This window comes from Cetorhinus maximus, chromosome 17 (assembly GCF_964194155.1).
Source record: "Cetorhinus maximus chromosome 17, sCetMax3.hap1.1, whole genome shotgun sequence".
NCBI classification, from domain to species: Eukaryota; Metazoa; Chordata; class Chondrichthyes; order Lamniformes; family Cetorhinidae; genus Cetorhinus; species Cetorhinus maximus.
The window spans coordinates 29,774,278-29,787,178 of record NC_135895.1 but is presented as its reverse complement, the minus strand read 5'-3'; the positions used below and the strand labels follow the sequence as shown (position 1 = coordinate 29,787,178).

General features: G+C 38.9%; 1 protein-coding gene across 1 annotated transcript in view; it reads right to left on the bottom strand.

Moving 5' to 3' along the window:
- Window positions 1-1,798: 1,798 nt before the first annotated feature.
- Window positions 1,799-12,901, bottom strand: part of LOC144692275 (MOB kinase activator 3C-like) — a 70,951-nt gene continuing 59,848 nt past the window's right edge. The window contains exon 4 of the mRNA XM_078560899.1: window positions 1,799-6,293. Coding sequence (XP_078417025.1) covers window positions 6,264-6,293 — 30 coding nt within the window. The 3' untranslated portion in view covers window positions 1,799-6,263. The remainder of the gene's footprint in view (window positions 6,294-12,901) is intronic.

Here is a 12,901-nt window from a genome sequence, read left to right as displayed (position 1 = left end):
GAGGCTACTTTCGGCTCCTGCCACATTGTTTTCACCCCCCTGTCACCCACTGTTAAACCCGCCACAGGGGGCACTGGAAAATTCCGCCCTATATGTTCCTATTGGAACATGGACTCTAAATTTGCCTAATTGGGCAGGTGGTCAAGCTAAATGTCACCACCGGCCATGTGCTGCCTGAACCTGTAATGTTGCTTCTTCCTTTTGGTCACTACTGAATACGTTCCCTGATAGCTCAAATGTAATTCATAACTCACTACTTGGACAATCATTAAAATGAGACTTTGTTCTTTCACACAGCATTTTTGAGCATAAGCTTCCTTCAACAGATGCTCCATATGAAGCGGCAAATATTTATGAATCTGAGCAGTTAAGTTAGTGAGGTACACAGTTATGCTTTACTGGTTCAGGCACCAAAATGTAAGTTATTATGAGTGGCTGTGAGATTTTGTTTTAGGAAAGTTTTGTTGATCAATTTGCACCCATCTCCTCAAGATCTATGCTCATGAAATTATTTCACTTCTTAAGCTGTAGTGGAAAGCAACTATTACAACGTATTTCTTCATTAAAAGGGAAAACCAAGGAATACTGAAATTATTTCTATGGTTTGTTCTTGGTGAAACAATGACACCAAATCTGCTACACTATTAGTGGAGAAAAATATGCATGTATGATCATCCCTCAGTTACTAAGAAATCGAATGTCTATTGTTCAAGCCTATGTAAGTTCATAACATTGCAAATGTTGTAATATGCCTTTAAGGGATTGCAGCATGACATCACTAGATAGGAAGTATGTCATGCAATGCAGTTTACTTTCATTTCTGCTTTTAAGCAGAGCACACACAGACAGCTGTTGCTGATGTGTCTTCAAGCTTTATACCTTTGTATATCTGTTCTCATGTACCTAATCTTAATAAATGAACCCATAATGTGTTTACCAATCCCTTTTGAGTGATTGGTGCCTTTATATCATTATAAAAATATGACAGCAAATACTTACAGGTAAGGAATCCCATTCAATCTCTTTTAATTCATCCAATAAAACACCTACACTCTTCAATATTTCTAGGTTTCTGCCTCAACATTTGTCCAGAAGTTCATTCCATATGTGGATCACTTTCCGTGAGAAAAAAACGTTCTGCTATCAGTCCTCAAGTTACTTTTTACTACTTTGGGCTGTGTTCCCTTAGTCTTTGATTATAGTTTAACTTATAGTGTCCTGACAAACTGCTTCCATACCATTCACTATCTTACACCCATTTACAAGGCCACTTTTGGATGCCTGTTTTCCAAGCTGGAAGGCCGAAATCTCCCCAGTCTTTCCTCAGAACTTTGACCCAACATTAGGGATCAGCCTTGTAGCTCTTTTTTGAACTGTTTCCTATGATTTAATATTTCCTTTGTTTCTTAGCAATCAGAACTGGACACAACAATCAAGATGTGGTGCGACCAGAGCAAGGTATAGTTTGGTCATGTCTTCTTCAGACTTAATAGATGTTCTGGCATTTCAGGGAAACATTTTGCTGGAAGAGTTGATAGCCATTCTGTAATGAATTGGACAATTAAGTGTAAATGCTGCAATTCTGGAGGTTTTAATCCTCTCCACCTACAACAGTCCAACAATGATACTTGTAAGCACATATGATTTGGGAACTGTACCTATTCTGTAATCTCTCCTCACAGAGGGACATACCTAAGGGCTAAATATTACTCCAAATGCAGTAAACTACTTTATTGGACAGAACGTAGTTTTAAGCAATTCTCTTTAAAATGGCAGAGAGAAATTCTAATTTACAAAGTAAAGTTACTAACTTTATTTTCAAACAAATAGAATTACAAAGCCCAAAAACAGGAAGTATTAAAAGTACATTGCACATGTAAGCGAAACATAATGAGAATGATATGTCTTAATTATTCGTATACCAGTGGTTTTTTATTTAGTCCATGTATCTTTGTCCATTTTAAAATCTAAGTTCTTTACAACGTGCTGCAAATTCTATCCATCTCCAATCCAGCATAAGTTCTTGTAGGAAAGTCATTCGCAATCTCTCCAGTTCATTCATTTTCAGAAGATGATCCTCACTGTTTCAAAGTTCCCGATTCCAGCACCATTGATATCAAAAACAACATTTCTGGAGAAATCATCTTTCTCATATCAAATAAAAAAATAAACTTGTACCTTTGTAATTAATGGATTTCTATAAATGAAACAATGTAAATGTACAAAATGAAATTAAACAGACATGACCTCACATGTTTATAATTTATAGGAGTTTGACAGAGAAATGGCGAGTTTGCATGCCTGCATCAGTTCTTTAAATCAAAGAAAAGAATCTCCTAAATTTTTTTTATGCACTCATGGGATGTGGGCGTCGCTGGCTAGATTAGCATTTATTGCCCATCCCTAATTGCCCTTTTAAACATTTAACATGAAATTAGCATTTGAAACTAAAGTAATGGAATTTCACTAATAGCTTGGCAAGTTCATATACTGAATATCAGAGTCATACACACCAGAAAGGTTCCAAGTTTGATTTCTCTAATCTGTGCTGAGTTAGTTGGTTTCAGTCAGAATGGCAGTAGGATGTGCTACGGTTAGCCTCAATGTCACTTAGGTTGAAGAGGGGAAACTGTTATGATATGTGCTCCTGATTGCTATACAACAACCTCTGCTGGAAGTGTACATATGTGACCATTCAGTAAGGACCGTATCTCCCTTGGCCATGACCGCCCCCATTCTTGAGCAACCCACTTACACTCAGTGTCAAAGCTTGCATTTGAATATTGACTACATGAATGAGTTATCGGTGGACAACTACCATCCATCAAGGAATCCAGAACTTTGGGAGAGGGGAAAACAGGTGAGTAAAAACATCTTTAAAAGTAAACAATACGAACTTTGCCACGGTAAGCCCGTCATAATAACACTGAACTTAAAGAAAAACATCAAATCTTCCAACTATTGATAGTTAAAAAAATCAGAAATTATTACTGAGCACTTATTCATATAAAAGTATAAAAATTGAATAAGAGATAAAGCATGCATTTTTTAAAAATGCAATTTTTTGAATATCTGTATTAAGTCCCATGATAATGGACATTCTTTTTTTTACTATAATTAAGGCTCAGTCATCAGATAAGACACATATTGAGTTATGTAATATGATCATAAATTAGAGCCTTGCTCAGGCTCCATACATCTAAGTCAGCGACTGGTGTACAGTTTGTAGCTCTCTTGAGCTGACCTCAAAAGTGTAAATAACTAATAAGGTGAAGCTGACAATCTAACTGGTTCTTCACCAATGTGCCCCATAATATTTATTGGGGTGTGATTGGTATGTGTTGAGGATCTTTCTCAGCTGCTTTTTGAGATGAAAGCATTTCACTATTGTGATGTGGAATTCTGACCAAACTATTTTTAACAGGTGGTCTAAGACAATCTAGAGCCATCCACATCTCACCTATAATCTTACATTGCCATTTCTGCCGATGTCCCGCATCAGACTTATCAGTCATGAGAGAACCCACAAAAGACAATGGAATCACTTACTGCTCGGCATATACGAACATCAAGGAGTCTCACTACATTGCCAAACCTGGTCTCATCAATATTTCTGTATTGCAAACTGGATAAATGTTTTCTTGTCAGCATGGCTCAGTTGTATTACTCTCATCTATAAGCCAAAGATTGTGGGTTCAAACTACACTACAGGACTTGACCACATAATCTAGGCTGACACATCTGTGAAGTACTGAAGGAGTGCTTCCTTGTCAGAGGTGTAGTCTCTCAAATGAGACATTAAACCAAGGCTCCATCTGGCTGTTCAAATAGGCATAAGAGATCCATTGGCATGATATGAAGAAGTATATTGAAGTCCTCCCATTGTCCTGGGCAATATGTATTCCTCAACCAAAAACAAAAATAAGCAAGACAAGGAACTAGCATAGTCACGCTTCAGTTTTGTTGTGATGATGCATTGTTCGTAATGATACAGAAAACATATACTTTGTCAAAGCAGTTTTGAGTCAGAGAAGTGACATTTTACATCTAATGTTTGATGATGATGTTTGACCAACAGAATATTAGGGGAGATATTCCCGGATTTGCTCCTAGGAAAACTGGATCATTTGATGCAGTATCAAAAATGGAGCAAGTTGGAGCACACACCTGTAAAGGAATCCGTATGATTTCCCTTCCATTCAGGTTAAACAACAGAATTTATAGCAATCTGATTGTATGGATCTCATTTGCAATGAACAGATGGTGTGTTACACATTGTGCATAAGATTGGTTATAAGTAACTTTGCTTATCTGGTAGGACAGTGAAGGTTCACTAGATTAGTTCCTGGGATAAGAGGGTTGTCCTATGATGAGAGGCTGAAGAAATTGGACCTATACCTCTGGCTTTTAGAAGAATGAGTGGTGATCTCATTGAAACATACGTAATTCTGAAGGAGCTTAACAGGGTAGACACTGAAAGGTTGTTTCTGCTGGCTGGAGTATCTGGGTACAGTCTCATGATAAGGGGTCAATCATTTAGGACTGAGATAAGAGATGGGGGGTGAGCAGGAATGTGGAGTTGAAGGCAGAAGATCAGCCATGATCATACTGAATGGTGGAGTAAGCTCAAGGTGCCCTATGGTCTAATCCTGCTCCTATTTCTTATTTTATGTTCTTATCAATTCAATCTATTGTAAAGAAAAATATTTCAATGCATTTGGCATTTTGATCAGATGGCATTGTAAAAGAACTGAAATTCTTTAGGCGTTTCACTATACATTATCATAAAATATTCAAAGAGTACAAAATTTACAATATCGTTAGCACTTTATTTCTTTAAGATATTGGAATTTATTGGCTGATATTTCCCTAAAGGCATGATTCTGACACAATTGATGCCAGTTTTTCACAAACTCCTGTAGCTACTTTGAATCAAGGCTCCAGGGTGTTTTGAACACCATGAAGAGTACATTTAAAACAAGGGTTTAAAAAATGACTTGCACCCAATTCAAAAGTTGGGTAGGTATTTTAAGTTTCATGCTAAGTGCTTTTATGCAGTTATTCCCTAGATTTAGAAAATGCAAAAACTGGCATTTCACTCTCATCTGGTGGTGTGTGACTAAACTGTCTCAATTTTAAATCCTGTAAAAGTGCAATACACGCTGGATAAAAGCAAATATTTCACTCGTGTCAAATCTTATATTTCTCTATATATCTCATCAGGTCTTAGTTTATCAGAGATGCATGATTTTTTTTCCTGATCCAGCAACGTATGGCTTGATTCTCTATGTCTTTAATATGTTAATGTCCTTGTAAAACAAGGAAGGCCACAGTATGAACACTGTACCATTAGTGTTGCTATTACATTACCCTGTTGATTGTTTGGGAGACAAGCAGAATCAATTTATAAACTAAAAGCTATCAGATGTTTTGAATCATCACATTAACAGGGTAAATCCAGTCATTAATGGTAAGGTGCTGCTGGTATTTGATGCCAAGCCTCATATGATATATTTCTGATACCTGATTTCTGATACCTACTGGGGTGGAATGGGTCTGTTCCTGTTGCTATATACCTAATCTAGTGCTGGGGCAGAATATACCTGATTTGCCTGACACCTTTTGGTTTGCAGTTGATGTGGTGTCTGATTCCTGGTTGCCTGATTCTGGAGCAATATATTCCTGCTGCACAATAGCTGAGTGGACCAGGCGGTACTGTGATGAAATGCAAATTCACTGCCATTGTGATAGAACATTAGAACTATAGGAATGATTGGTGGTGGCCATTTGGGCTCCAAATATGTGGTCGCAGGTCTCCCTGATTAAGCAAAGAGTACTGTATGAACCAAATAGTTTGGGGACAGACAGTCATGATGTAGTGACATAGGTTCCCTTGGCCTGTGACATGTTTTGAGCAAGTGTATTTTGTTTGGTGAATCTAAATGAAATTGTGCAGGAGTGCTGAACTGCCTTCAGTTGATTGAATCAGTTTTGAGAACAAAAAAGGGGGATATAGGTGATGGCCTTCCTGAGATGATTTGATTGCAGTGTTTATTCAATCATTGTTGATCTGTTCCCATGAAGAAGATTTATGAATTCATGATTTATGCTTCGAAATAATTTCTCTTGGTCAATTTTTGCAGGGATTTGGATTGTAGATTTTCACTTTCTGGTAATCTTCTTTGTGCCAGACAATATATGGCTCAGTTGTTGGGTTTTATGTCACTGGGGAGAGTTGCTGTGTGGCCTCTCTCAAGCTGGAATTAGTGGCAAATTTTCTCTGTCATCACTTTCTGTTAGGGAGAAAAAGAAAAATGGAATGAGTTTTTTCCTATTGAAAGGGGCATTTTACAGTACAGGGGTGTTTTCAAACACATTTAATTTCTGGAACAGCCAGGCCATAGGGAAATTCTGTATTGGAGCAGATGCTATGAATGTCACAGCACAGCTAACAACAGCTCGCATTTGTATAGCACGTTCAATGTAATAAAGCATCCCAAGGCGCTTAATATGATTAGCAACTACTAAATGATTATATCACTATTAACATCCTGGGGGTTACTATTGATCGGAAACTGAACTGGACTAGCCATATAAATACTGTGGCTACAAGAGCAGGTCAGAGACTAGGAATCCTGTGGTGAGTAACTCATCTCCTGGCTCCCCAAAACCTCTCCACCATATATGAGGCACAAGTCAGGAGTGTGATGGAATACTCCCGACTTGCCTGGGTGAGTGCAGCTCCAACAACACTCAAGAAGCTTGACACTGTCCAGGACAAAGCAGCCCACTTGATTGGCACCTCATCCACAAACATTCACTCCCTCCACCACCATGCACACTAGCAGCAGTGTGTACCATCTACAAGATGCACTGCAGGGACTCACCAAGGCTCCTTAGACAACACCTTCCAAACCCACGGCCGCTACCATCTAGAAGGACAAGGGTAGCAGACACATGGGAACACCACCATCTGCAAGTTCCCCTCCAAGCCATTCACCACCCTGACTTGGAAATATATCTCTGTTCCTTCACTATTGCTGGATCAAAATCCTGAAACTCCCTCCCTAACAGCACTGTGGGTGTACCTACGGCACATGGACTGCAGTGGTTCAAGAAGGCAGCTCATCACCACCTTCTCAAGGGCAATTTGAGATGGGCAATAATTGCTGGCTAAGCCAGTGACACCCACATCTCATGAATGAATTAGAAAAACCGCTATCACTTAGGAGCTTGAAAAAGGTTAAAAGGATTTCACTGAAACCTCCATTTGAGTTGGAACCCTGATGTTAATGTCATATGGAGGTCCTGCAATGTGTGGGAAACAGTGGTCTGGCAGTAATGGCTCTGAGTGGGATGCTGCTGGCAAACTGGCAGACCGGTTGGTGGAGTGAATTTTCTCACCCATTCCGCTTCCATACTTGACCCCATGCAAGGACAAAAATCATGCCAGATGGGTTTTAGTGCATTTCTCAATGTGGGTAGACTGGTTACATTTTGGCTATCCAATACAATTATACTATATAAACTTTTACAAAATACTTTCCACTTGAAAAGGCTCACAGAACAACTTAAAAGAAAAACAAATTTCAAAATTTCAAATATGATTAATAGATACACTACAACACAGGCCCAAACAGGACTATTCCTTTAAGTTGCATCTAGTTGCTATTCAATTATTTTTGAGATTAAACATTGAGCTTTTTTTGTTATGATGACATCCACCGATCCCCTACATACTTCATTGACTATAAAGCACTTTGTGATGTCCAGTGGTTGTGAAAGGCGCTATATAAACGCATGACTTTTTTTTATTTTACGTGATGTCCACTGGTACACTTGAGGCCTTCCATGCCCAGTAAGCATTGCAGGGACTGAAGTGTATAATCAACACAGGCAATGGATTTATTATTTAATTTGCTAAGTTTCCTTTTTATGATATTGTTTACTGTTTGATGAGTGTCTCCTGTTTCACTTAAGAGAGATTCATTGACTGAGTCCCTTTGCCGCTTACTTCTCATTATCCACAACCAATTAATCTTTTATACATGAATTACCTGGTTTGGGATTTTGTGGTCTACTTTTAATCTCGCTAGATAGTGCTTAAACTATGCAGGTCTTCTCTTTCATTGCCAGTTAAAGAAAATCTATCAACATTAAGAGCCTTTGTGTTCACTGGAAGGTATCAAAATTATGTTGTACATTTTCACCAAATTACTGGATGGTTCAGCTTACGCTAGTGAATAGAAGATCATTGACATCAATGAGTAATTTTCAGGTATGGACATGAACTCCTTCATGATCATGTTTTAGTATGACGCTGGTCTTTTATTTTCAATAAATGCCTTCTTGCTACAGCAATATGCAGTCTAAAATTCCCCATTTGTTTTTCTCAGCAATTAACAACCAACGAATGAAACTTTGGAAATGTACCCTTTTATGAGCATGCAACTTTCTGAGCAGGTCATTTGTTACTGAAGAAAACAGATTATATCCTGTTTTGAAAAATATCAGACCCATGTATTATTATTTAAAACTTAGAAAATATACTTTCAGAGATGACCATTCTCGAGCAGCATATTTAAATATATTTTCTTCAATTATAAGTTGTTTCCACCCATTTTCTGTGCTCCCTGGCCAGTACCAATACTGTTCTTATAGTAACCACTGGAAGCATCATGATAACAATGAGTTAGTTGCTTGCTAGGATTTGCCCTCCATACAGGGAAGAGTCTACACTTCACTTCTCAACCTATTACAGCAGCAACAACGACTTATATTTATTTAGCACCTTTAATGTATAAAACAACCCAAGACGCTCCACAAGAGCATTACAAAACACAATATGACACTGAACCACATAAGGAGATATTAGGTCAGATGACCAAAATCTTGATCAAAGAGGTAGGCTTAAAGAGTGTCTTAAAGAAGGAAATGCGAGGTAGAGAGGTGGACAGGTACAGGGAGGAAATTCTAGAGTTTAGGGCCTAGGCTGCTGAAATTACAGCCATCAATGGTGTCCCAATTAAGATTAGAGATGCTCAAGAGGCCAGAATTAGATGATCGCAGATATCTTGGAGGATTGTTAGGACTGGAGGAAATTACAGAGATAGGGAGTGGTGAGGCCATGGACAGATTTGAAAACAAGGATGAAAATTCTGAAATCAAGGCACTGTTAGGCAATGGCTTCAGTCTTCCCAATATTTAATTGGAGGCAATTTCTGCTCATCCAGCACTGGATTTCAGATAAGCAGTCTGACGATTTAGCAACAGTGGAGGAGTCCAGAGAGGTGGTGGTGAGGTAGAGCTGGGTGTTGTCGGTATGTATGTGAAAATTAACCTTGTGCTTTTTGATTATCTCTCAGTGGGACAGCATTTAGTTTGAGAAATAGAAGAGGGCAAGAATAGATCCTTTGGAGGCACCAGAGGTAATGGTACAGGAGCAAAATATTACAGAGATGGGGTATACACCCTGTCAGTAATAAGAGACAGAACTCTGCTTCTTAACATTCTGGCCCATATCCCCCTCTCTGGCTAATTTTGGAACACAAAAGGTCAATGTGAGTAAATGGTGATGCAAAATGCACTAAAGAACTATTTATTTAGATTTTGTTCTGAGGGTGCCTTTTCTTTTCAAATATGTAATTATATGGATAATATATGGATATATATAATTAATATGGATTAGTGACAGTTGTAAATTTTTATTTTTCTTGTTAACACCATTACATGTGAACTCAGGTAACTATCCTCAGCTGTGCATCCAAATAGGAAGGCAAATACCTTACTACAAATCAGGACCAGATTGTGACTTTGACATAAAACAGGCGGTTTCAAATGGAAGTGAAGATCAAGGAAGATGTACAATAGGCAGCTGAATAGCGAACATTTGTTTTACACCCACCCATTGTTAATATTACCCCTGTGATTTTAATGTACCCAAAGGATTACATTTCATTTAACTGCCAATAATTAGATGAGCGCAGAGAGAGGAATTAATTAATTTATTTTCCATCCAGTCACTGAATATATAGGAAACTCTGAATAGGAAAGCTGTTGACTGAGTCATTCCTTACAAATTTACTGTAAATTTACTGAACTAGGAGGTATGTTGGTCTAATATTGATCCAATGGATGGTGGTGTAGTGGTCATGTCATTGGAGTAGTAATCCGGGCTAATTAGGGTTATGCCTCATATTGGGTCATGGGTTCAAATCTCACCATAACAGCTGGTGGAATTTAAATTCAATTAATTAATAAAATTCTGGAATTGAAAGCTTGTACCATGAAACTATCACCAACTGTCATAAAAACCCATCTGATTCACTAATGTCTTTTAGGGAAGGAAATCTGCTGTCCTTATCTGGTCTAGCCTACATGTGACTCCAGACCCACAGCAGCATGGTAGACTCTTAACTGCCCTCTGAAATGGCCACTCAGTTCAAGGGCAATTCGGGATGGGCAATAAATGCTGAACTTGCCAGCAACGCCCATATCCCATGAAAGAATAATTAAAATAAAAGCATCATTAAGTAAATCAGATGAAATATTAATAAGTTAAAGCTGTGCCTTTAGCGCATCTCTGAATACTTTTCACTGTTAATCACCTATGGTAACTTTACAATTTATAGCGGCATTTGTGTCAAGAGACATGCAACTTCTACTTTTTTGTGAAGCATACTGTCTGTCAAAATGTTTACCACCAGTACTAATTTTTTTATTCATTCTCAGGATGTGGGCTTCGTTGGCTGGGACAGTGAAGGAACGGTAATATATTTCCAAGTCAGGATGGTGAGTGACTTGGAGGGGAACTTCCAGGTGGTGGTGTTCCCATCTATCTGCTGCCCTTGTCCTTCTAGATGGTAGTGGTCATGGTTTTGGAAGGTGCTGTCGAAGGAGCCTTGGTGAATTTCTGCAGTGCATATTGTAGATGGTACACACTGCGGCTACTGTGCGTTGGTGGTGGAGGGAGTGAATGTTTGTGGATGTGGTGTCAACCAAGTGGGTTGCTTTCTCCTGGACGGAGTCAAGCTTCTTGAGCATTGCGCAAGCTGCATTCATCCAGGCAAGTGGGGAGTATTCCATCATACTCCTGACTTGTGCCTTGTATATGGTGGAGAGGTTTTGGGGAGTCAGGAGGTAGGTTACTTGTCGCACGATTCCTACCCTCTGACTTGTTCTTGTAGCCACAGTATTTATATGGCTAGTCCAGTTCAGTTTCCGGTCAATGGTAACCCTCAGGATGTTGATAGTGGGGGATTCAGTGATGGTAATGGCATTGAACGTCAAGGGGCGATGGTTGGATTCTCTCTTGTTGGAGATGGTCATTGCCTGACACTCGTGTGGTGCGAATGTTACTTGCCACTTGTCAGCCCAAGGCTGGGTATTGTCCAGGTCTTGCTGCATTTGGACATGGGCTGCTTCAGTATCTGAGGAGTTGCAAATTTGTTCCCAATGGCCATATAACCCTCACACATGAAAGGAGGTTTGGCAGTGGATTGAGAAATTATTGAGGAAATTTGAATATTAATAAGCCAATGAGGAGACAAGCGACATTGGTGCAGAAAGATTTTTAATTAAGTGTGCATGGTAAGGAGCTTGCATTCTAGAAATACTGGCAATCGTAAATGATAGTACAAGTGAAGTTTGTGGAGGGACAAGCGGAAAGAGGAATATTTGAATGAAGTCTTCATATATGTTTTCTCAATTGTTGGCTTTTGCCCATTTCCTAACCATATGCTTGCATCATCGCTCAGAAACTGATGGCAAGCTCTGTTTATGTGGTGACACTCAAAGACAGGGCATATTCCAGTTTACCATTATTTTCGCAAAAAAAAGACAACAAGGACAAAGTGGAATTTTGTACTTTTTGGTGAAATTATCCAAAGGACTTTTATCCTCGAAAAGGGCCCAAGTTAACTTGTAATAATGTTCTTTAACATAACAGAAATTCCTACTGTAAATATATATTGAGATACAATGTACAATAGCAACAGAAATCCGTTGACCTTGTGAATAACGCACATTCTAGTTTGAAAATATATCATATAGAATACAGTCATGTGAACTATGTCTTGTGATTTGATAAGAAAAATCAGGACAGTAGCCTAGGTTTGCAGTGGCCTTGATATCAGATTTACAACTTGTTTTATCAGCAGTATATGGGGCCGGATTTTCGTGGAGGAAGCGGGAAGGCGGGGTCGGTCAATCGGGAAATTTCCGGACTCTTCAAATGTCATTTTGTACCACTTTATTTCTCATTTTGCAGTGCTTTTATTTAGATGATACCGGATTAAATCTTTTACAACAACAACAATAGTAACTTGTATTTATATAGCGCCTTTAATGGAGTAAAAGTTCCCAAGTACTTCACATGAGCTTTATCAAACAAAATTTGACATGGAGCCACATAAGAAGACATTAGGGCAGATGACCAAAAGAGGTTTAGAGGAGCATCTTAAAGGGAGAAAGAGAGCGTAGTTTATCGTAAGAGCTGCCCTCTCTATTGGGCATATGTAAATAAAGTTAGTTCAATAATGGCTGCCTGCTTTGAATCCACATGGTGAGTCTTTTCTCAGTGCAGTGGACAACAGAGAGATGGAGAGGATTAGGGAGGGAATTCCAGAGTTAAGGGCTTGTGAGCTGAAGGCACAACCACCAATGGTGGAGCAATTAAAATTGGGCATGTAGAAGAAGCTAAAATTGGAGAAGTGTAGATATCCCGGAGAGTTGTAAGACCGGAGGAGATTAGAGAGAGAGAGGGAGGGGCAAGGCTATGGAAGGATTTGAAAACGAGGGAGAGAATTTGAAAATCGAAGTGTTGCTTAACTGGAGCCAATGTTGATCAGGAGTGTAGGAGTGAAGGATGAAGGGGACTTGGTACAAGCTAGGACACAGGCAG